This window comes from Callithrix jacchus, chromosome 4 (genome assembly GCF_049354715.1).
Source record: "Callithrix jacchus isolate 240 chromosome 4, calJac240_pri, whole genome shotgun sequence".
Classification (NCBI taxonomy): Eukaryota; Metazoa; Chordata; class Mammalia; order Primates; family Cebidae; genus Callithrix; species Callithrix jacchus.
Window position 1 is genome coordinate 12,400,427 of NC_133505.1, and position 25,975 is coordinate 12,426,401.

Here is a 25,975-nt window from a genome sequence, read left to right on the forward strand (position 1 = left end):
TTCAAAGTGATCATGAAGAGTCGAAAATTGGGGGTAAAACCCATTTTGAGAGTCACTTTCTTTTGTATTACCGTGATTATAAAGCCATCCAAATATCGCAAAACTTTTCTTACCTGAGCCAAATTCAAAATACAAAATAAACAACCCAAGGAAAGTTAGGTTTCCTGCTAGTCTGCATTTTTTTCTGGTGGTAGCTGAGAGGCTTGAAATTTTATGTCGCAATTACAGTATTCTCCTTTTGGGTTTCCCTTGTGGCTTAGTTGACAGTCCACAGCTGCCTTAATCTCCCATGCGGGTTAGTGTAAAAATGACACATGTAAAACCACATTCACCATCAGGAAAAAAAAGAAGAGTTCATACCTCTTTCAAATTTTAAGCGCTGATAAAGCTGAAACTGGTCTGCAGGTACCAAACAGGCAATCTGAAACCAGAGACATAAAAGGTTGAGACTTCAGTCACCAAAGGGCCCTCAGTTACCAGACTTTTGTGATTTCTGTTTCTGGCTTTGCTTATTATACTTTCTCTACACCAGCTGTTTGCAAACCTCTTTTTCTCTACACTGTTCATGCAGGAAAACACATGCAATAGTTTTCAAGTCATCCCACTCCTCCACCATTGCTGGGAATCACTGCTCCAGGGAGCAGTTACAAAACTCATTGATCACCTTCTATTCTTCAGGCAGTGGCCATCAAGACCAAACAACAAAATTTTACTACATGGACTTCTAAAAATTATTCATGTTCATATCTTAAAGATGCTTCTTTTCTCCATATCTTCATTTAAGAAGATTTTTAAATTACAGTTCTAGCTTTGGAATCCTTAAACACTAAAGTCAGGTAGACAGCATCTCTGAATTATGCAAATGTCATTTGTTGCCTAGGAAAGAGTACCTTTTAAACAACAAAAAAATCATTTCTTCTGACAAGAGTCACTTCCTGGAGTTATCGAACACTGACATCCCAGACCCTAGTAGGAAAGAAATGCCTAAAATACTTCTTGCAACTAGACTCCTATGTCCATTTCAGATAACAACATAAACCAAAGAGTTACTAGTAAACAACAGCGATTCATACTTAACTGAACGACATTTCAAATTAATCATTTTTAAAGGCAGATGCAGGAAAAGCTAACTGCTCTTAAACTGGAATTCTAAAACTATTAATTCCATTGACGCCAAATGTAAACATATGGACATAGCTTAAAGATTTATAAATGAGAAAATCAAAGGTTTTAGTATTAGCCTTCCAGACATCCAGTCAGTTGACACACGACACAGTTTTAACCCTGACAATCCACCTCTACACTATCACCTTTTTTGGCACAAAATACACCTACATTGATGTTCTTGCAACTAAGGGCATCTGCTTTGAGAAAACTGGAGTAAGAAAATGATGCAGCTAAAATTGTATTTAACAAATATTAAACCTTTTATAATGCATTCAAAATCTAATCATCTCCCTTGTAAATAATCTCAAGTTGGTTGTTTTGCGAATGAATCTAAGTTAGCTAAAATGTATAAAGGACCACAAAACAAGTTTGGTCTTCCTCATTCCAAATAAAGTATGGTAAAACATAACTAATTATAAAAACTTCTTTATCCAAATTTGTTTCTCCAGTTGGGGAGAAAATATTGCATTTTCTTGTGGTACCTTAAATTATAGCTCCTTAGCAATCTTAACAAAAAAAAAATTGCGCTCAGTATCATGTTATATGTATTTTACCATAGTTCTTTCAACAGTATGGTTGGACTTTGACTACATTGAAAGGCAGCTTTATTCATCTGTTATGATGCTACCCAGACATCTTTCCTGAAAGAAAAAGATGTTTCAAATAAAATTCAGAGTTGGCAGAAGTGGGAGTTGAACAACGAGAATATACAGACACAGGGGAACATTACACATAGGGCCCGTCGTGGGGTGGGGGGTCCAGGGGAGAGACAGCATTAGGAGAAATACCTAATGTAGATGATGGATTGATGGGTGCAACAAAGCACCATGGCACATGTATACCTATGTCACAAATGTGTACGTCCTACACATGTACCCCAGAACCTAAAATGTAATAAAAAGTATTCAGAGCTGGAGACAGTAGGTACAGGCAAATGGAGTGATTGGAGGCACTAATAAACCAAAGTTCAGTTCCTGACTTTGCCACTAATTCATCATGAGTGGAGAACAAACAAATGCTGCATCAACTTGTGGACCAACGTGACTTGGGATGATACCATCTGGGCCAAGAGACCTCAATAATATTCTAGGAATCTTTTTTTAACCACCCACCCTCTTTGATTCTAGAAGACAGTCCTATACCCCACTCACCCCCATCTAAAATAGTTTGTGGACAGATAATCTCCTTTTAAATCCTTCAAAGTCAACCCCCCAAAATTCATTTTTTTTCAATGAGAAATTTATATAGAAGTCAAATACAGTTTATGGAAGACAAGGCAACCAGGAGATAAGATGTTTTAGATGCAGATGAAATGCTAACGTGAAAACCAACAGAAATTAATGCAGTGAGAAGTAAACAACTGTAGAGATGGATGTTTCATTTTAAATTAAAAAAATAAATTTCATTAAAGCACACACTGCTGCCAACAGGGAAGTCATAGATCTCTAATTTTTTTGTCTTTGATGCTACTTTGGATTTCTCATTTAAGTCAAAGGTTTGTATGGAATTAAGACTTAATAAGGTGAATCCATTTTTTATTGAAAGTTGTGATCACAAGAAGTTAATTACATTGCTTCTCATTCTGTTTGGTCCTTTTGGAATGAAGACACCCACAGAATGCACCTTTCTCTTCCCCAGCTCCCCTCATTTAGACTTGCATCTTTTCTGTTAGTATTGTTTTTTTAAGAGATGAGGTCTCACTTCGTCAATCCACGCTGGATTGCAGTGGCACAATCATAGCGCACAGTAGCCTCCAACTCCCTCCTCAAGCAATCCTCCCTCCTCAGCCTCCCACGTAGCTGAGACTGCAATTCATGAGTGTGCACCATCATGAATTGTATCATTATGATCATCATCATTAATTGTATCCATATTGCCATCATTAATTTTCTAGAGACAGGGTCTCACTATGTTGCCCAGGCTGGTCTCAAACACCCAGCTTCAAGTGATCTTCCTGCCTTGGCTTCCCTAAGTGCTGGGATTACAGACATGAGCCACTGCAGCCAGTCAAAAGAAATTTTTTTTTTGAGACAGAGTTTCACTCTTGTTATCCAGGCTGGAGTGCAATGGCGCGATCTTGGCTCACTGCAACCTCCGCCTCCTGGGTTCAAGCAATTCTCCTGCTTCAGCCTCCCGAGTAGCTGGGACTACAGGCACGCGCCACCATGCCCAGATAATTTGGGTATATTTAGTAGAGACGGTTCACCATGTCGACCAGGATGGTCTCAATCTCATGACCTCGTGATTCACCCGCCTCGGCCTCCCAAAGTGCTGGAATTATATAGGCGTGAGCCACCGCGCCCGGCCCAAATTTTTTATAAGTACTCATTGACAGCTTACATGAGGAAAGCTTTGGTCTGGAAGCCTGGCATATAGTGAGGCAGGACATAGAGAAGCTACACTCAAGAGGCTGAAATTACTCAGAAAGCAATAAACGTAGGCTTCACAAAAGATCTACCCCTCAACTTTGTCTGCTGGATTTTGCAGATAAGAACTAATTTTCTGAAATATTTCTATTATACTTTTGACTTTAGATGAGAGCTATTGAAAAAAAATAACAAATAATACAAAATGTGAAATTCCTGGTTCCACTGTCATTTGGAGCTAAGTCGCTATTGCTCAAGACCTCCATTTTTACAATTGTAAAACTGAATTATTAATATGTCTGTTAGAATGATTAGAAGACTAGATCAGGCTACAGGTAAAAGGGCTACAACCAATATTCTGAGGATATTCACAAGTACTCTAAAATTGACTGCTACATCTAATAATCCTAGAGAATGAAACAGATTATAAAGAGGTACCTTGCAGTTACACTCATCCTCCTTCTGCCAACCAAGAATTTCTCAATCATTCAACATCACACCAGAACCTTATATAAAAAGTTGCAAAACTTGTATAGAGAGTCCCCAAATGCCTTTCCCCCAACTTTCCCTAATGATAACACTGTCTAAATTTAGTTCCCAAATGCCATTCCAAATTCCCCTAATGATAATCATAATCAATACTGAAATAATGAAATTTATATTTTCATACAAAAGAATTAAAGAATCTCCAGGCTGTCTTCAAATTTCACTAACTGTCCCAGTAGGGTCTTTTTTTGCAGTCTAAGATCCAATCCAGGTTACCACCTTGCACCTAGTTGAGGTATCTCCTTAGCCTTCCCATCTGTGACGGTTCCTCAATTTATCTTTGCCTTTCATGACGTTGATGAGTTTGAAGAGGCCAGGTCCTTTATTTGTACAATGTTCCCCTAATTTGCATTTGTCTGATGCTTTCTCACGATTAGATTGAGGTTATGCATTTTTGGCAAGGATATCACAGATGTGTCTTTGCGGCCATCAGGAGCTACATAAGGACAACATGTCTCATTATTGATGATGTTAAATTTTAATGTGGTTAAGGTGGTATCTGCCAGCTTCTCCACCATTTGGAATTAACAAGTATTTTATAAGGAGATACTTTGAAACTACGCAAAAATCCTGCTTCTAATCAAACCTTTCCCCACTAATTTTTGTATCCACTGATAATTCTTGCCAAAAATAATTATTACTGTAATATTTGCTCAGTGATTTTTCTATTTCCATCATTCATTTTGTACTTGGCGATTAAAATTCCAGTGTAAGAAAAAGCTGTCCCTTCTCTATTCATTTTTTAAATTTCGGTCAGCATAGACTACAGACATTTATATTATTCCATAGGTTCTAATTCATTACTAACCAAATCCACATTCTAGCAATAAAAGCAAAGCTCTCTAAGTATATTCTCAGCTCTCAAGAGACCACTACCCTCAGATCAACTGCTTAACAGCATTTACTTTGATCTCAAGTTAATTTTTGCTACTTCTCCCTTGAAAGCTGTGCTAATTTATTTACTGTTAAATTTCTCTCTCCTCCTATCTAAACACAAAAGATAACTTTTGCTTCTTATTGTCATTCTAGAAACTCTTTCCAAAGAGGAAAACAAAACCCAAATTTTAATTCAAAGAGAAAATAAATTCAGTTTCATGTTAATAGAATAAGAGCAATAATATCCCCAACAAAAAGCTACTAATTGCCTAGAATCACTATTTTGTTTTGTTTCATTTCTGATAAAAATGAACCTTAGAATCCTTATTAAATGCTCAGTTCCAGCCAGGCAAGGTGGCTCATGCCTGTAATCTCAGTGCCTGGGGAGGCTGAGGTGGGTGGATGACTTGAGGTCAGGAGTTTGAGACCAGCTTGGCCATCATGGTCAAACCCTGTCTCTACTAAAAATACAAAAATTAGCCGGGCATGGCGGCGGGTGCCTGTAATCCTAGCTACCCGGGAGGCTGAGGCAGGAGAATCGCTGGAACCTAGGAAGTACAAGTTGCAGTGAGCTGAGAACAGGCCACTGCACTCCAGCCCGGGTGACAGAGCAAGACACTGTCTTAACAACAATAACAAAATAGTTCCCACTCAGCTGAATGGTCGAATTCCATTTGTAATTCAAAAATTACATATTGAATTCAATAGTTCCCACTTTGCTTTTGCATTCCATCCCTAGCAGAGCATACCCAGGGAAGCTAGAGCACACCCACACTTGGGAGTGCTGTAACAGTTACACCTAACAGTGAACTAATCTAACGTCCACAATCAAGAAAAAAAATGAAAAGGGAGGCACACTATATTTATCAGTATTAACCATGATCATAATATTTAAACAAGCGTTACCATTTATACTCACACTGACCCTATCCCACCCCAACCAAAAAGAAAAAAGAAAGAGCAAAAAGGGAGGCAGAGAGTGATGCCTGCTCACCACAAAAGTATTTATGCCAAAAGTAGTGTGTGTTCCCATAAGAAATGTTAACAAATACAATGTATATTGCCTTTTAGTTCGGAAAGGAAGACTCAGTGAAAAAAATGAAACAGAAGTTGCGGATAGGCTTTAGGGAAGCACTACCCATCAGAGCCTGGAAAGCCGGGACAGAAGGAAAAAGCACCCCAACTTGACTTAGGTTTGGTTCAGCTATTAAACAGGCTGAACAAAGAAGAAAACATACCAGTACATCTGGAGATGGAACGGACCACTAGTAGGTGCATCATTACCACCTGTCAAGGTTTGGGCAGTTTTCGAGATGCTATGACTTGCAACATGAGAGGCAAGGGAAATCACTCTCACCTTGCCGATCAATGTCTAATCACATTAACACAGAAACGAAGAATGTTTTCACAATGCAGAGAATGAGAGCTCCTCTTCTTAACAGAAAACAAAAATGGCACATTCACCCGTTGACCTGAGTGAAACTAACAAGCTGAAGTCATCTCGTCTGCATACCAGATAAAAAATCCTGATGGGAAACCATACGTGGCCATCACTGAGAGGCAGAAGGAAGGGCCCCCTGGGGAAGAGAAAGATGGGAGAGAAACGGAATTCCAGGGCCACTGATCTTCACAGTCCACTGTAGAGGGCTGCTTTCACTCTTCTTTGTTTCACATGCACTACAGAAGTCTCTGTACATTATCTAACCAAGATCATCTTTCCATTTATCATCCCCTGCCTTTTCTCCCTCAACTCAGTCATAAGTAAAAGGGACACATCCATACACCATGTGACACATTTAACCACTGCAGCTTAGTTTTCTATGTGCCATTAGTTAATGAAGAATCTTAGAAACTTATTCCCCACTTATACAGTTTTAAGTACAATTCAAAACAGAGTTTTAAATACTTTCTAAAATGTAATTCAACCAGGAAACTTAAAAATATCTATGAACTCTGGCTTAGCGGATTCCTCTATCCCCCACCATCCCAAAGGTTGACTTTTCTCCAGCCAACACATAGTGTAGCCAAAGGTTATTGCAGACACACTCCACCCTTCCCATTCAGATCCTTACACCACAGTAATGGGAATGTGGCCTCTTTTTTGGGCATTGTCATTCTTCCTTTGCCCCAGCTTCCCACCAGGAAAATGGGAAGGAAGAATGTGAGGAGATGGCAAGTGGAGGCAGAGGATTTGGGAAGAACACTTGGATTCCCTATCACTGTAGCCAGTTTTCCCAAAGCCACCTGAATATGCGATCTAAGTAAAAAACTGTATTTATTTTGGAAACGTAGCTTCAAATTCTCCAGTACTTGATTCCACCATACTGCTACCCCAGGTTTCCAGAGCACTCCACTCTAAATCTCTTCCTACAGAAATTCTGAACCCTCCATTCTTGGCAAGAGCAGCTGCACCCACCCTTTCTCTGGTGCACAGTGGGGCACTAGCAGTAAACGGCAGATTGGTCATTTCAGTGCTCCAGGACTTAGAAAAAAAGATTAGTGAGTGAGCAGCTCTTCCCTGCCCTCCACTGACACCTAGCAATTGGAAGAAGTTAAAACTCTTGGGCCATGTAATGACAGGTACTATTCAAAGAGGAATATGTACTCACCATTCAAATTTTACACAGGCCAGACAAATGGTTCAGGCTGGCCCAGGAAGTGATAGATACTATTTCAATAACACTACATGGGAACTGTTTAAATCAGACATCACCCTTTTGAACAGGGCTACTAACTTTAAGCAAGGGCTTCACCCAAAGTAAGGCTATTAGAATAAACCATCTGTGTTCTGCCTTTCATGATTTCATGTTGGACAAGATTACAAGATCAAGTACATTGGAAAAGTTCTGCAGAGCAAAAGCTAAAACTATCAGATGATGTAATAGAGGAAAGTTTTACTTTTTCCCGGCTCCTAGTGGGTTCACCTCTAGCCACAAGTCCTCCTGAGTCACTATCTCTCACCACCTTCCATGACACTGAAAGGGAAGCTGCCAATTTCTACCTTTTCCTACACAAGGGAACAGCAGCAGCATCTGAAGGACATTTGTTCCAGGACCTCCCACAGATAGCAAAATCTTCAGATCCTTAAGTCTTTGATTTAAATGGGTTAGTGTTAGTATATAACTTACACACATCCTCGCTCCTGTATAATTCAAATCATTTTTAGATTACTTATACCTAATACAATGCAAATGCTAGGTAAATCATTATTATACTGTATTGTTTAGAGAATAATGATGAGGAAAAGTCTGTACATGTTCAGTACAAACAGAATTTTTCTCTGAGTATTTTCCATCTGCAGTTGAATCCCCACATGCAGAACCCATGGACACTGAGGGTCAAACTGAACTTGAACTGGGCATTAACTGTGTCACTAAGGAGGCTACTCTTCATAAATAAAAGTTAGGAGGCATAATCACAGCTGAGCCCATTTGGAAAAATCAAGAAGGCAGATACATGGAGCACAGCCAATTCTGTAAGCTAGACCTATACAAGGAAGCACTCAGAGAAAAGAGCTTGCATTCCTGCCATCCTTTGAAGATGAAGAAATGTTAGGCGTAAATGCATTTGTTAAGACAATGAAGAATCACAGGCTGTAATAAAAATAGCAGCAGGACAAAGGGAACCAGCCTTAAATCAGAATTATTTTTAACAACCAAAGTATATTTATGTGTCACCTATGTAATTAAACATTTATTTAAAGGCTGAAGGAAGTAGTCATGGAGACAGAACCTAGTCAAGCATACATAAATGAACCTCACTGTGGTATACTCAATAATACATAGATTATAAGCCACATGTAATAACTGTATACAATAAAATCTTGATCCAAAGCAAGTTAGAAAAGAAGGGGGTACAGTGCAATTCATGTGTGTGTGGTATTCACTTTCAAAGGAGGAGGCCTATGTAAACTGATGCACCTACCCATTATCTCCAATATAATTTCCTATTCCATTCTCAATTCAAAATGATTATCAATCACCACTACCACATATTTTTATCACTGAAAAAAAAACAGTAGCAAGTTGATAGATAACATTTTATTCGTATATATTTATGCCCATCTACAGCCAGACTCTTAGCAAGATCAATGAGCAGAGAAATAGTTCATCAATGCCCTGAAGTGTCTTCCTACTCCTCTAATGAGAAAAAGACTTTTGAAAACTTAAGAAGTACCACAATTTAGTTTGGAACATGTTTTTGTTCTTTTTTTTTTCTCTAATATCCTTTTGTAATTTTTAAGACTCATTTTGTGTTTGTCTGGTTTTAATACAGTCTAAAAGTAAAATTGCTATTAGAGTAAAACTGGATAAAGAGAACCAGAAGGACAGAGAAGGTACAGAGTGAGGACAGGACGAGGAGTACAAGGGAAGGGGAAAATACAAGGAGAAAACGTCTATACAAAGAATACGAAGCCAGGTGTCATGGTCCACACCTGTCATCCCAGAACTTTGGGAAGCTGAGGCAGTAGGATTGCTTGAGCCCAGACTCAAAAACATAAGGAAACTCTGTCTCCTCAAAAAAAATTTTTTTTTAATTGGCCAGGCATAGTGGTACACATCTGTAGTGTCAGCTACTTGGTAGGCTGAGGCAGTAGGATTGCTTGAGCCCAGACTTGAAAACATAAGGAAACTCTGTCTCCTCAAAAAAATTTTTTTTTTAATTGGCCAGGCATAGTGGTACACATCTGTAGTGTCAGCTACTTGGTAGGCTGAGGTAGGAGGATTGCTTGAGCCCAGGAAGTTGAGGCCACAGTGAGCTGCGATTGCACCACTGTATTCCAGCATGGGTAACAAAGGAAAACCCTGTGGTTGTTTTTTTGTTTTGTTTTGTTTTGTTTTGTTTTTAGTTCGACCATTGTGGAAGACAGTGTGGTGATTCCTCAAGGACCTAGAAACAGAAATTCCATTTCACCCAGCAATCCCATTTTAGTTCGACCATTGTGGAAGACAGGGTGGTGATTCCTCAAGGACCTAGAAACAGAAATTCCATTTCACCCAGCAATCCCAATACTGAGTATAGATCCAAAGGATTATAAATTGTTCTGTTATAAGGACACATGCACATATATATTCATAGTGGCACTGTTTACAATAGCAAAGACCTGGAACCAACCCAAATGCTCATCGATGATAGACTGGACAGGGAAAATGTGGCACATATACACCACAGAATACTATGCAGCCATAAGAAATGATGAGTTCATGTCCTTTGTAGGGACATGGATGAACCTGGAAACCATCATTCTCAGCAAACTGACACAAGAACAGAAAATCAAACACCGCATGTTCTCACTCATAGGCGGGTGTTGAACAATGAGAACACATGGACACAGGGAGGGGAGCATCAGACCCAGGGGTCTGTTGTGGGGGACTAGGGGAAGGATATGGGAGGTAGGGAGTTGGGGAGGGATAACATGGGGAGAAATGCCAGATATAGGTGATGGGGATGCAGGAAAAAAAGAGAGAGAGAGAGAGAGAAAGAAAGAAAGAAAGAGAAAAAATGAGAAGACTACTTAGCCTCTGTTCTAGAGAACTGACAGACTACAGCCAGTCCTGATACACTTGTGTGGGCACACTGGCCCTACCTAACATTAGGTCCTCAAAACATCAGTGCCTAGTGGCTACCATTTACTGAAAATTCTAAAACACTATGCATCTGAACTTTCTGCACTGATGGAAATACTTTATTCTGTGTTGCCCAGTCTGGTAATCATCAGTCACATGTGACTGCTCAACACTCAACAGTTACTGACTAGCATAACTGAACTAAATTTTAATTTCATTTCACTTAAATCAATCTAGATTTAAATAGCCACATGTGGCTAGTGGCGACTGGATTAGTCAGCGCAGGTCTAGAATGCAGGAATCCAATCACTTTCATGGGCTAGTTTTGAAATTTCACCAAGCTATTCATTTTATTTACATTTCATAGATATTATATGTATTAATTCACCAAGTTTCACAGCAGAGACAGTTCTTGTTACCTGCCCCATTTCTCGCATTTCACTTTTATAATTATCTGACTCATTCTAGGTTGACTGTCTCTCTGCTGGACCAGAAGTTCTATAAGAAGAGCACTGGTGGGCCTGTCTTATTCTCCACTAACGGGGCCAGACACACTTGCTGACCCATCAGACACCTAAAAAGCAAGTCAAAAAGGAAGCTTCTCTCCTGGAAGGATCATGCATACAAAGATGTACCCAAATACCTAAGTCTCATTTAAAACAATTGTGAAGTGACACAGATTAACAATATTGTTAGTAACTAGTCCAATTTCTCTCCACTATACCTTTTACCCTACAAAAGTCAATAATATATCTCTCCACAGGGTTTACATAGTCAATATTACCTTTTTACCAAAGAAGTTATTCCACGATTTCCTTAAAATAAATCACTTCAAAACAGCTAGACGTTCCTTTTATATTTCCCTAAAAAACACATATATCTCATTTGTACCACTCATCCACTAATCAATAAATTGAATACAGGATGCCCAGACACAAATTGGTTAGAAATTGTCTATACTACCTTTCTGACTGCTTTGCTTACAAAGCAAAGGATATGTATGTAAAAGCATATATATTCATAAAGCATGTACAGTTATATATCTATATACAGTGTATAGATATCTATAACTATACACAATGAAGCATGTACAGTAAATATATCTATATCTATATAGTATATGTAGATATGCACAGTATATACATCTATACACACATCTACATGTGTGTCCACACACACAATTGAGCTTCTAATTATTAAGTCTTTTATATATATATATTTTTTATTGCGTTTTAGGTTTGGGGGTACATGTGAAGAATATGTAGGATTGTTGCATAGGTACATACATGGCAATGTCGTTTGCTGCCTTCCTCCCCATCACCTATATCTGGCATTTCTCCCCATGTTATACCTCCGCAACTCCCCACCCCCTGCTGTCCCTCCCCTAGTGCCCCCTACAGACCTCAGTCTATCAGACCACAGTGCAATCAAGTTAGAAATCAGAATTCAGAAACTAACTCAGAACCGCACAACTTCATGGAAACTGAACAACTGGCTCTTGAATGTTGACCGGATAAACAATGAAATGAAGGCAGAAATAAAGATGTTCTTTGAAACCAACGAGAATGAAGACACAACATACCAGAATCTCTGGGACACATTTAAAGCACTGTCTAAAGGAAAATATATAGCAATAAATGCCCACGAGAAGCAAGGAAAGATCTAAAATCGACACCTTGTTGCCAATTATTGTCTTTTATCATATGTTCTATCTACCTACCTAGTTCTATGCCGCCTCCACCCCAATATTTTTTTAAGAGATGAAATCTCACTCTATTGCCCAGGCTAGAGGGCAGTGGTATGATCAAGGCTCTCTGCAGCTTTGACCTCCAGGGCTCAAGCAATCCGCTCACCTCAATCTCCAGAGTAGCTAGGACTACAGACATCCACTACTATGCCTGGCTAATTTTCTAATTTTTATTTTTGTAAACATTGCAGGGGCAGTCTTGCTACATTGCCCAGGCTGGTCTTGAACTCCTGAACTCAATCAATCCTCCTGCCTTGGCCTCCCAAAGTGCCAGGACTATAGGTGTGAGCCACAGCACCTGGCCAATCTAATTCTACTCTTAAAGCCATGTAATTATGGTAGTCAAAAAGTATAGGATTAGAATTCGCTCTTTTCTACTTTCTAGATATACAGTTTTAGGTAAATTACTTAAACCTTCTAGGCCTCAATTTCCCTACCTGAAAGCAACACCCAATTTCATGAGGTCTGTTGAGAGGATTAGATAGAATACTGGCAATGAAAACAACTAGAAGTGTGTCTGGTGCAAAGCAGGTGTTCTCTGTTTGCTAAATGAATAACTGATTTCACCAGGTTCTTGGAATGTATTTCAGAGGCCTACAAACCCCCTGAGAATGAATAAGAGTTCATTATATTCTAACTTAAAGTGAGCAGAGTCTGAAGATTAAAAGGCAGATTTAAAGGCAAGTCAATAACTGGTGATTGAACAAACAAAAGGAGAAAAATCAGTGTCTTAACAAAATGAGAGAACTCACTCAAAAAAAGACATTTCAGATGCCTGACACAGATCAATTGAAAGGTATCTGCTCTTTGGAAATGGTTCAACTCAGGCTATCACTGTGGAATCATAATTGTTTATATTTTCCATAACTGTGGCTAATCCATAGTCTATTTATAATCTTTAGGGCATTACAATGTACAAGACCACTCACTATTCAGCCTCTGTATCAGTCCATGCTCACACTGCTATGAAGATATACCCAAGACTTGTTATTTAGTTTACTTATAGTTCCGCAGAGCTGGGAAGGCCTCAGGAAACTTACAATCATGGTAGAAGGGGAAGCAAACATATCCTTCTTCACACAGCCACAGCAAGGAGCAATGCCGAGCAAAGGAGGCAAAGCCCCTTATAAGACCATCAGATCTCACAAGCACTCACTTACTATCGCGAAAACAGCGTGGGGGAAACCGTCCCCATGATTCAATCATCTCCACCAGGTCCCACCCTTGACGTGTGGGAATTATTACAATTCAAGGTGAGATTTGGGTTAGGAAATAGCCAAACCATATCGGCCTCCAGATTTCACACTTGGTAAATTTTATTTCTGGCACTTTTGTCTACTCTAAAGCTTCTTCAGCACCCAAGATGGTATATGTAAATAGAACTGAGAAAAACGACAGCTTTACCAGTTTGTATAAAAAATCCAAAGGTATGTTGCAATGAAGCGCTCCTTGAAAAGTTAACCTCTATTTTGTTGCTAGACTCCCTGGTAGGGAATATATAAGGAGTCAAGATCCTCATAAAGAATGTCAGTAGGAAGATGATGGCAGTCATCCATACCTCAGCTTCCTGCAGGGTCCCATGGTTTAGGCACACCATGTCAGGGCAAGTGATGGGAGACCCACATCCCTCTCGGATTGCCAGCTGCATGTACTGTTTCAGGCACTGGAAGTTAAGGAAAAAAAAAAAAAACAGACAATTATGCATCCCATTACAGTAGCACAAATGTTACATAGCAGAACAGTAACCGCCTCTTCTTCCCTAATTGGCTGTCCTAAGGCTCTTATACTCAAGAAACGTAAGTTGTCACAAGTGTGAATACTAAGAGCCATCACTTTGGAAAGAATGCAGAGACACACAATTAATTATGCATGACTTCATCTTAAGAGTCTATTTAAGTCAGGCTTCCCTATGCTCACACATTTCAGCCACTATAGATTAAGAAAAGAAAAAAACTCTATTTTCTAATGCTAAAGGCCTCCTCCTCCTTTAAAAAACAAAAACAAAAACCCTATATGAATTCTTAATTCCATTTTTACCTAGTGGTTCTCTCCATCAAAGTTTGCCCAAAAGTAGAACAGGATGCTGGGACCCTTGCACTGAGCTAGCCACACAAAGTAAGCTTAAGACAGGGACATTTCTAGAACCACTTTTTTTTTTTGAGATGGAGTCTTGGTCTGTCACCCAGGCTGGAATGTAGTGGCGCAATCTCCGCTCACTGCAACCTCCACCTCCCTGGTTCAAGCGATTCTCCTGCCTCAGCCTGCCAAGTAGCTGGGATTACAGGCACCCGTCACCATGCCTGGCTGTTTTGTTTTGTTTTGTTTTGTTTGTATTTTTAGTAGACACAGGGTTTCACCATATTTGCCAGGCTGGTCTTGAACTTCTGACCTGTGATCTGCCCACCTCAGCCTCCCAAAGTGCTGGCATTACAGGCGTGAGCCACGACACCTGGCCAGGATCACTCTTAAAAGCAAATGCACCTGGAAAATACAATGTCAAATTTGGTAAAGTCAGGTGACTTCCTGCTGACTGGGATATCAAAGACAATTTTCTTCCCAAAGACAATGAGACACACTGTCCCAAAGACATTATCCCAAAGACAATGAGATCTTCCCAAAAATATGGGCCTTGGTGGATGCCATATTAAGGAGGTAAAAAAAGACATTGGTCACCTAGGAAAAGAAGAAATTGAATAAAAAGAAACCCAGAGAAGAAATTGAATAGAAAAGTGAAATCCAGAGTAGAAATTGAATAGAAAAATGAAACCCAGAGAAGGAATTGAATATAAAAAAGAAATCCAGAGAAGAAATTGAATTTAAATAAAGAAGCCAGAGAAAAAATTAAATGAAAAAAAGAAGCCCAGAGAAGAAACTGAATTTTAAAAAAAGAAACCCAGAGAAGAAAAGAAAAAAGAAATCCAGAGAGAAGAGGGAGAACATCAGAAACAAAGTTGATCTGCTCATTGCCTGTTGTGTCTGGATGTTGGACAGTGGGTGGAGATGGGAGTCTGACTTCGAAGTTAGGAGAGGGACTGACAGCTTTATGGAAACCTCTAACACCTCCCCCTGTTCCTCTCTACCCATCCGCACACACCCACAAGAAATTGAAGGCAAAACGTCCAGGAAATAAACCTCTAAGTAATCCAAAATTGGTTCTTCAACTTCTACTAATTTGCTTATAATTGGTAAACCCCTTCTACATGCATGACCAAAACAGTCAAGCTCAAATGTTTGCTGAGTACATTTTACCAAAAATACATAAGCCAGCCAATGAAGCAACGACTTTTACAAAGTGGTGATTATTTACAACTGGGTTTAGAGTTTTAAAATTTATACATTTACGTATCAACTTGCTGCACTGAAAAATTTCTGCTGCACCGACCTTTTATAAAAGCAAAAACCAAAAGTAAAATTCTAGGGTCAGAATGCTGACGATGTAATTGTGAAACCTACCCCTGTTATTGACCATCTTTACTCATTTCTCCCTCTGCAAATAAAACTAATATCACTATTATATTACTTCAGAAAAACAGTCACCTGTTTACCTGACTGTAAATGGCTGTTACAATGTATTGCTGAATCAATGACTAGGGCAAACCATTTAAACCAGATTTGTATCTCTTCAAATAGATAACAGTTTTCTTCTCCAAAGAGTTAATTTTTTCTACAATATTCATCACAGCAAAAACTAGAAAATAACCTAAATCCTAAAAATATAACATTTAAATAAATGTTGCTAAATTTATGCGATAGACTGTGCAGAATCATGAAAAATGTCTTCAAATGATATTTAAAAGACACGAACAAATGCTCATGATTTAGTATAAACTGAGGAATAGAAGGTATCTTATCTGGGAACAGGGATCCTCCATAGTCACTCCTCCCTTGCACTTGACCACCATATAGATACTGTGTTTTAACCTTGACTTTCTTGTTCAATAGAAGGGTGAAAAAAATCGCTCACTCTAGGATTCACTGTGCCAAACATGGTATCCAGCAGCAGCAATGGGACATAGAAGAGAGCAGCAGCAAGGAAATATGGGGAAGAACGTCAATGGCCAGGAGATCCCCCAGGGGAACAGTCAGGGCGGCTCACCAAAAGGAGTGTCATGCCAGGGACAAATGAATAAACAACGTGAAAGCCCGTCCATCCTGTTCTGCTTCTGAGGACATCTCAGCCTTCCATCAGGCACACCTGTTCCGTTGTTACTGCCTTGATCTTGCCTCTGACCCCCGGCAGCCACTTAAAGAAAGTTAAGTAAAAGATGGAAAGGTATGGTCTCCAGGCTCAAGGGGAAGGTGTTTGAGGAAAACAAAGTCAACAGTGCAAAGGGCTTCAGATCATAATACCTGGGTGAAGGACCCACTTTACTAGGTGACAATGGGAAAATGACTTAGCCTATGACCTAGACTTGCCTCCCTTAATTTAAAAAGTAGGGACAATAATATCTGTTACAGTTACCTCACAGGGTTTAACACACACACACACACACACACACACACACACACACACACACACAAAATTTATATATGGAAGCCCTTCATGAATTTGCAAATTACATAATAATGGGTCATGTTATTACTCCTCTTCTCCTGGTCTTAGACTTCCCATCAAAGACTTTGGGGGGAAATGCTAATCCTTTGGCCTTCTGAGATAGCCTTTCTCCACTCCCTGCAATGGACCTGTGAAACCACTTAAGGTGGAGAAGCTGTGTAGACTGAACAGATATTTGTAACAGAATATTCCAGGTGCCTCTATGCAAGGCTCTTCTTAGAAATATTTGGATCTACAGCATAAGCTTAGCATTAAATAGGAACTAAAGATACTATGTGAGTCTTTACAGGCAAACATGTTCATTTCAAATATAACTACAAATGTGTTAAGTTGAAATATACACCTTCCCAAGAGCTTAAAATGGGTATGCCTCTTACTAATAATGCGATGTTCCTAGGTGCACTACAGACTGCAATATATCAACTTAATGAATTTTGAAACTTCCTGTAAGCACTCTCCTGGCCACAATATTATGTGACCCATGATTTTCAGTGAGAAATTAGAGCTCTGTACACTGACTCCAGGGTTTAAGCACATACACCCTTTGTTTTTAATGCTAAGAAACACTGGTTCAAGATAGAGATTTGCAAGAGCAGGTTGCTAAGTGACCCTACAGCACAGGCACTTGAAACTCCACCAGTGTGGGCATGCCTTCCTATTCAAAGGCAGAGGGAAGACAACCGGCCCCAGTTACTGCTTCTTACTGAATTTTCAAGTACCCAGGTTTCTTATATGCCATCCATTAACTTTCACTAAAATATTTAATCTCAGACTGTCCCTCTCTTCTTCCGTATCTCTGGCTAAAAAGTGCAAAATAACTGAAAACATTCACATGAATCACATGTGCCTGTCATACAAAACATAGGTAAATGGTTAACAATTGTAGAGAAAAAACTAGCATCTAGCTTATAAAGAGAGAAACGGAAAATAAAAACAGATTATAGCAATGCAAGAATGGCAAAATAAAATAAATACTAAAAATAAAACTACCATCACTTAGTCACATTTTGAAAATTACATTTACTAAGTATTCGATAGATATTTAAATATGCAATTTTCTTAACAGGTAACAAATTGCAAGAAAAATGTTTCAAGTAGAACATCTCAAAAACCAAGATGACCCAAGGGAAAAAAAAAAAACCTTTTTCTTTGGAATAGTCAACACTTTACTTAGTTTGGTAAAACACAGAATTATTTTTAGGCCATGAAGCGTCATGCAAAATAACAAGGATTGTTCGTCAAACTCACTTCACAACTTAAAGATTCATATGAGATCTAACCACAAATTTAACCATCAAACGCCTGGTGAACCAGATGACTTGCATTGTCTCTTCCAACTCTGAGAGTCTATAATTTGTATGCAATGGAATCCTCTCAGAAACAGGTTTCTCCTAGACCCCTTTCAAGGGTATTAGTTTCCAATGTACCAAAGTCATGGGCATTCTTCATATAAGGCGTTCTCACCTATTATGATGGACATGGAAAAAGGGTCACAGTGTTAAGACAGAGCTACTATGTACCCACCCAGGAACAAATCACAGGAGTGGGCAGGGAATATAGGCATATTTTTAAAAACTTCCTATATAGTTCCTCATTCTCTATCACTAGATTGTACCTTTCTAAAAGGTTTTTTTTTTTTTTTCTAAGAAAACATAAAGCATTATAATGAATAGCCAATGGAACTGGATTCTAACCATCCAGGTTGAAGCACAAACTCCAAAGTCTCCTCTGCATATTGAGGAAGTCATTAACCTCTCTAGCTACGGTGCTGTCATTTATAAAATGGGACAATATCACCTGACTAGGCTGCTCTCAGGGAAATGGAGAGTCCCCCATTCACTCTGAAGAGTAAAAAGAGGTATGCATCATCTCACATTGAGGCCAATATTCTGTTTATTCCACTTCAGACTATGATCTCTACACACGATCCAAGAATAAAGCTGTCTTTGTTAGATGCCGTTGAATTAAAGTCTAATTGGAGAATGGAACGGATGTTTCTGAATAGGCAGGCATGCAGAAATGAAAATCCACAGACTAACAGGAACCTTAGAAAAGCCTCAAGAGGGTGGAGTGAATAGGTAAGAGGAGAATAGGTACTGCTGAGAGGAAGGAGGTAATGAGCACTGTTAGCTGATTTTTTTTATTTGTTTTATTTTTTCAGAGACAGGGTTTTGCTCTGTTGCCCAGGGTGCAGTGGCACAATTATGGCTTATTGCAACCTCAAACTCCTGGGCTCAGTGATCTTCCCACCTCAGCTCCCCAGTAGCTGAGGCTACAGATGCCTGCCACCACACTCAGCAATTGATTGATTGATTGATTGATTGATATAGGGTCTGTCTATGTTGCCCAGGCAGGCTGGTCTCAAAACTCGTGGGGGCTCAAAGGATCCTGCTGCCTCAGCTTCCCAAAGTGCTGGGATTACAGATGTTAGCCACAAGTGGTCTATTCATTGAAAATATAAATTGACTTCCAGGATCTTAGACGCTTCTGGATGCAGGTACTGGGGTCCTGTGATCAGAAGAGGACTGTCAGCCCACCTGGCTTGAAGCCGAGTTGGTGAACTACTGACAGAGGTTTTCTTATCCATAGCTCAGCCAAGTGGGAAGGAAGGTGATGAGGCGGAATGTGCCTAAAGGCCAAAATCCAGACAGGTCCTGGGTACCTGTTTTGCTTTTTATCATTCTAGGTACAAAGCAAACATTGAAGTAGACATTCCATAAAATGTAGACTCACATTCGCCTGCCTCAGAACACAATGTCTCCAGTGTGTTCTACATAACATCTCACATTGAGGCCAATATTCTGTTCATTCCACTTCAGACTATGATCTCTATACATGATCCAAGAATAAAGCTGCCTTTGTTAGATGCCGTTGTGTTAAATTATAAGTACAACTCAAGACAGTATCTCTCCCTAATCAAAAGCCTATCCAACACACCAAAAGCATCCTGGTTTGAAAAAATTCAAGCAAATTAACAATCTGTAGCTAGGCAGGAAGCTGCTTCCTGGTATAGTCTGATCCTAAAATTTTTCTTACACAACCCCTTTCAGATGCCTTGGCTTTTCTTTACTAATATGAGATTACTGATGGGGACCAACCTTCCTCTTGCAGGTGTTTGCCAACCACATAAGACATGAGAGGACTGATAGGAAACCTGGCACCAAATGATTAAAGGGAAAAGCACAAAATCACACAAGCCATAAATAAGCACATTTTAAAAGAGACCTTAGTTTGACAGTTCTCATCCCTCAGCTCTTTTATTCCAGAAGCCTTCCCTGCCTCATCCCCTAGTGTGGCAGTACACCCAGCCCATCTGCTCTCATAGCACCCTAAGACCCAGCTCATACTGTATTTTTCAAACTGGGTGCAAGGGTGTATTCTTGGGAACCTAAGAGTTCTACATGGCAAGATTTCCCCCAATTTATGTTTGTTCAATGCTCTTAATAAAAGCATGCCTGGGACCATCTCAGGATACTCCCTATTTCCACCCACTTTCTGTACTAACCCTGGGTCTGTGTTGCCATCTGCTTTGCCAGGTAGAGGTGGCATCATTGCCACAGGAAAATGAAAAATGAAGAGAAGAATCTGGGCCCTGTGAATGCTGAACATGTCACAGATTTTAGTGATTCCAACAGAGGAACATGACAAGATCATCGAATTACCACTTAGTCACTGGAACATGCCAAACCCAGAGCCTAACTGGAAAAAGCAATTTAATCAAAGTTAAACATCACTCATCATATTAATGTTAACTTTAATTTTATTGGTCTGTAATTTTATTTGATTTTGTTTTTTGAGATGGGGTCTCACTCTGTCACCCAGGCTGGGGTGAAGTGATATGATCTCGGCTCACTGCAGCCTCCGCCTCCTGGGGTCAAGCAATCCTCCCACCTCAGCCTCTGAGTAGCTGGGACCACAGGTGTACACCACCATGCCAGGCTAATTTTTTGTATTTTTGGTTGAGACAGCATTTTACCATGTTGCCCAGGTTGGTCTTGAACTCCTGAACTCAAGGGATCTGTCTGCTTCAGCCTGCCACAGTGCTAAAATTTCAGGCATGAGCCACTGCACCTGGCCTTATTGGTCTGTAATTTTAATCAATATTCAGTTTGTATGTTTATTGTGGTGTTCTTATTGTTTAAGTGATATATGCCTAAATATGCTTATATAGTCCCTTATGCCATGTTTGTATGTTTTATTAAGGCTCTAATAAAGGAAATTTTAAAATAGTTTGATACTAAGTTCCAATTCTTTTACCCTTCAAAAGGAAGCCACATAAACCATCAAAAGGAGGGAGAACGAAATTATTCTCAATAGCAGTGAGACTGGTGGTATTGCCTTCTCACTTAGGGACACATCAGAATATTGGACTATCCAGAGAGAATTTTATAAACGATCCAACCTCCCTCCCCTCCCCAAATTCTCCCGAAGACTTGGCTTTTCCTCCTCTACTTGCCAATCTTCCTATGATGACCATAGGTAACACCAGGTGTTTATTGTACACGTGAGCAATGCTGCATTGCAAATGACTATCAACTTGCCTGCCTCCTCTACAGCCTAAATGCTCCTTCAGGATCTAGATAACATCTGCTCCTCTTTTTTTTTTTTTTTTTTTTTGAGATGGAGTTTCACTTTTGTTACCCAGGCTAGAGTGCAATGGCGCAACCTCCGCCTCCTGGATTCAGGCAATTCTCCTGCCTCAGCCTCCCGAGTAGCTGGGATTACAGGCACAGGCCACCATGCCCAGCTAATTTTTGTATTTTTAGTAGAGACGGGGTTTCACCAGGTTGACCACTATGGTCTCGATCTCTTGACCTGGTGATCCACCCGCCTCGGCCTCCCAAAGTGCTGGGATTACAGGCTTGAGCCACCGCACCCAGCCATATCTGCTCCTCTTCATTTCCCCTAGAAGCACCTAATCACAGGACCTGGCTCATAGTAGACAGTCAGGCTTCTCTGGGAGTTGGAAGCGTGAATCCAGCACTTACATGCTGAGTATCCCTAATCTGAAAATCCAAAATCCTAATCTGAAATGCTTCAAAATCCAAGACTTTTTAAGCACCAATATGGTACTCAAAGGAAAATGCTTATTGGAGATTTTGGACTACAGATTTTCAGATTAGAGACAGTAGACCAGTAAGTATAATACAAATATTCCCCCCCCCCCAAAATCAGAAACCCCAAACACTACTGGTCCCAACCATTTTGGATAAGGGATACTCAGTCTGTGCTCAGCTTTGTGGCCAAGCTCCTTCACCTCTGACAACTGAAACATAAACTCACCCACACACACCTCCATCCTCTGTTCCTCTTTTCTTGACACATAGGAGCCAACTCTGCTTTTCCGGTTCCCATCTCCTCCTGCCTTTCAAGAAATTTACCTATTCTTATGTTTTCTTTCCTATGTTTTGAATTTTGTCCTGTCTATACTTGAACATGTTCAAAATATCCTTATCAAAGAAAAGTCATAATAAACAGCAAGGAACAACAGCCTTCCCTCGCTCCTCTTCCTGGCTGGACACTGCCTTCTTCATTCCTCAGCTCTTCACAATCAAATGTTTGAAAGAGTTCTCTTCCCTCACTCCTTCACCAATCCCATCCCAATCCCTCCCCAACACTCGACTGAAGCGGCTCTAGGCCACTGAACCCAGCACACGTTTCTTCCTTCCCAGCCTCTCAACAGCACACAGTTAACCACACCGACCTTCTCAAAACCTTTCTTCCCCTGGTCTTCAGGATTCCATGCCCTTTTGGTTTTCATTCTTCCTCTCTAGTCATTCTTTCTCAATCTTCTGCATTTTCCTCTACTCGACTTTTAAATGTTAGAATTTCAGGAAAGGCCCTAAACTCTCGTCTTTCTACACTTTCTTCCTGGATCACCTCATTTCTTATGTAGAACCAATTGTGCTGGTCCACTGCCTCTTTGCTCTCAAGACAATATATCCCAATAGGCCAGTGGTTCCTTAGCAGAGAGCAGTGCCCCCAAAGAAAATGGTCTAAGGCTGGTGTGTTTTTATAGAGAAGAAACACTGGAAGATAAGAGAGAGTACTGGGAAGGGTATCCTTAATAAAAATCCATTGGCAGGAGGAGGAGGGGTGGATGGACAGAGGATAAGGAACTTCATAGATAACATTCGCCTGCCATACTATTCAACTACCTTACTGACAATGGGTCTCAGATTTGAATGTCCACCCAAGTCACTTGAGGATCCCATCAAAAATGCCAATTCAGATTCAGTAGATCTTGGGTGGGGTCTGAGATTTCGCCCTCCTTGTAAGTTCCCAGGTCTTGTTGGTGCCTCTAGCACACAAACCGTACTTTTAAGAACCAAAACCCAGGTTAAGATTCTCCACATCAGCTGTTTATAATAAAATTATCTGGGGAGGTTTCCAGAAGTCGAATGCCCAGACCATACACAGACCAATTAATTCAGACTCTCTAAGAGAAGGACCCAGGTGTCAGTTTATATTATATATATAATAAGTATTATTATATATAATATGTATTATATATATGTCATAAATAAGTTTTATTGAGATATCATTCAGATACCCATAATGGAGATATAATTCACATACCCATACAATGCACCCATCTAAAGTGTACAATTCAGTATTTTTAGTATATTCACAGTGTGCAACTATCACCAGATTTGATTTTAGAACATTTCATAATCCCAAAAGAAACTCTATGCCCATTAGTACATGTTCCCCATTTCTCCCCCAGATCCTTCATGCACAGCCCTAGGCAACCACCATTCACTTTCTGTATCTATGGATTTTCCTATTCTCTACATTTCACATAAATGGAATCATACAACGTGTGGTCCCTTGTGAGTGGTTTCTTTCACTTAACATAATGTTTCGAGATTCATACATGTTGTAGCATGTATTTGTCCATTTATTTTTATTACTGACTAGTATACTACCATGTAAATACACCACATTTTATTTATTCTTTCATCAGTTGACGGACATTTGGGTTGTTTCCACTTGTGGGCTATTATGAATTATGCTGCTATGAGCAAGTTTTCACATGGACATATATTTTCATTTCTCTTGGACATATACCTAGGAGTGAGTGTGGTATATGGTAACTCTAACTTTGCCTTTAGAGGAACTGCTAGACAATTTTCCAATGCAATTAATCATTTTCCATTCCCACCAGCAGTGTATGAGAGTTTCAACTTCTTTAAATTATCACCAAAACTTATTTCTGTCTTTTTCTTTATAGCCATCTTAATGTGAAGTTGAATATCACTGTGGCTTTGATTTGCATTTCCCTGTTGGCTAGTTATTTTGAGCATCTTTTCACATGCTTACTGGTAATTTGTACATCATCTCTGAAGAACTCGCTATTCAGAACTATCTATACTTTATCCATTTGTAACTGAGTTATTTGTGTCTTTATTACTGAGTTGTAAGAATTCTTTATATATTCTAGCTGTATCCCTTATGAGATATGATTTGCAAGTATTTCCTCCCATTCTGTGAGTTATCTTCTAACTTCCTTGATGATGTCCATTGAAGCATAAAAGTCTTTTTTTGTGAAGTCCAATTTATCTAGTTTTTCTTTTGTTGCTTATACTTTTGATGACACATCTAATAATGTCTTGCCTAATGCAAGATCATGAAAATTTTTCTATTTTCCTATATTTTCTTCTTGTAAGAGTTGCATAGTTTTAGCTGTGGTATTTAGGTGGATGGTCCTTTTTTGTTAATGTTTGTCTGTGGTATGAGGAAGATTATAGATATCTTAATTCTTGATTCTTTTGCAAAAAGATATCCAGTTGTCGAGCACCATTTGCTGAAAAACATTTATTTCCTCCTTGAATTGTCTTGGCACCCTTTTGAAAATCAAGTGGCAAAAAATAAGATTTATTTATTTATTTATGGGCTTTCAATTATATTCCATTGATCTATCTACCCATTCTCATGACAGTACCACAACGTTTTGATTACCATTACTCTGTAATCAGTTTTGAAATCAGGAAGTGATCTCTCCAACTCTGTTCTTTTTCCAGATTGTTTCACTATGCTAGGTTGCTCAAACTTCCATAGGGATTTTAGGATAAGCCTAGAATTTAGTTGGCATTTTTATGAGAAGTGTGTTGAATCTGTAGATCTATTTGGGGAGTATTGCAACCTTAACAAGTCTTCTAATCCATGAAGATGGGATATCTTCTGTTTAGTCTTTTAAAATTTCTTTTTAGAGCATTTTGCAGTTTTTAGAGAATTTCATACTAAACAGGGATAAATTTTAATGCTATTGTAAATTGAATTATTTTCTTAATAATGCAATTACCATATTTCTTACTACTGTATGGAAATACAATTTTGTACATTGACCTTATATTCTGCCACCTTGCTATTTTTAAACTATTGAAGCAATTCCCATTTGCAACCAAGTCTAAGCGCCACTAGTTCATTACCATCCATGCCCTCCATTCTAATCAGGGAAGATACTTCTATGTCCCTCATCACTCTTTTCTACCCAACCTCTCCATGGAGGAAATATGCATTCAGCTAGTTCCAAAAGAAACAGCAAACTAAGCTTAAGGGGGAAATTACATATGCAAAATTTAAAACTCTGATTGAGAGCCTTTAAATACTTTAGCCCAAAATAGTGCTGTTACTTTTTTTGGAAAAAATTACTAAGATCCACCTTGTAAGTTTGAGAACAGTCATTCAATATGGGAAATTAAATCTGGACTCCAATCAAAAGTACCTCCAGTTCCCACCAAGCAACAGTGATCAAATACTTCTATCTTTATCTCAAGTGATCATGAAATATCTAAATTAAGAAACTCCATGACAGAAATGGCTCTGAAGATAAACCCATTGGAAATGCTGCCGCCCTGCGCAGCCTTCACAAGAAAGCCAAATAAATTTGCCAAAATGGAGGAACATTCCAATCAGAGCAGTGAACCGGCACTAGCATTGGAAAAATATGCTTCCAATTTGAGTAATTCAATCACTCATCCATTAACCTTTCAAAGGAGTTTTCCTTTGTCCCACTCGTGCTGCCTTTCTTAACAGAAGGAGGCCCCAATTTTTATACTAGTCCCAAAGAGATCCCTCTGGCCCAAGTGCTATCTTATAACACAGTATACTCGGAAAAGCAACTGACTGTTCCAGGAGAAAGAAAACA

General features: G+C 39.4%; 1 protein-coding gene across 13 annotated transcripts in view; it reads right to left on the reverse strand.

Moving 5' to 3' along the window:
* RNF144B (ring finger protein 144B) overlaps nt 1-25,975 on the reverse strand; it is a 199,771-nt gene that overhangs the window by 30,208 nt on the left and 143,588 nt on the right. For all 13 annotated transcript variants that reach the window (XM_078368255.1, XM_078368253.1, XM_078368257.1 and 10 more), the window contains 2 exons: nt 13,828-13,932; nt 361-421 (listed from right to left, as the gene is read on the reverse strand). In XM_078368255.1, the coding sequence (XP_078224381.1) occupies nt 361-421; nt 13,828-13,932 (166 nt within the window). The remainder of the gene's footprint in view (nt 1-360; nt 422-13,827; nt 13,933-25,975) is intronic.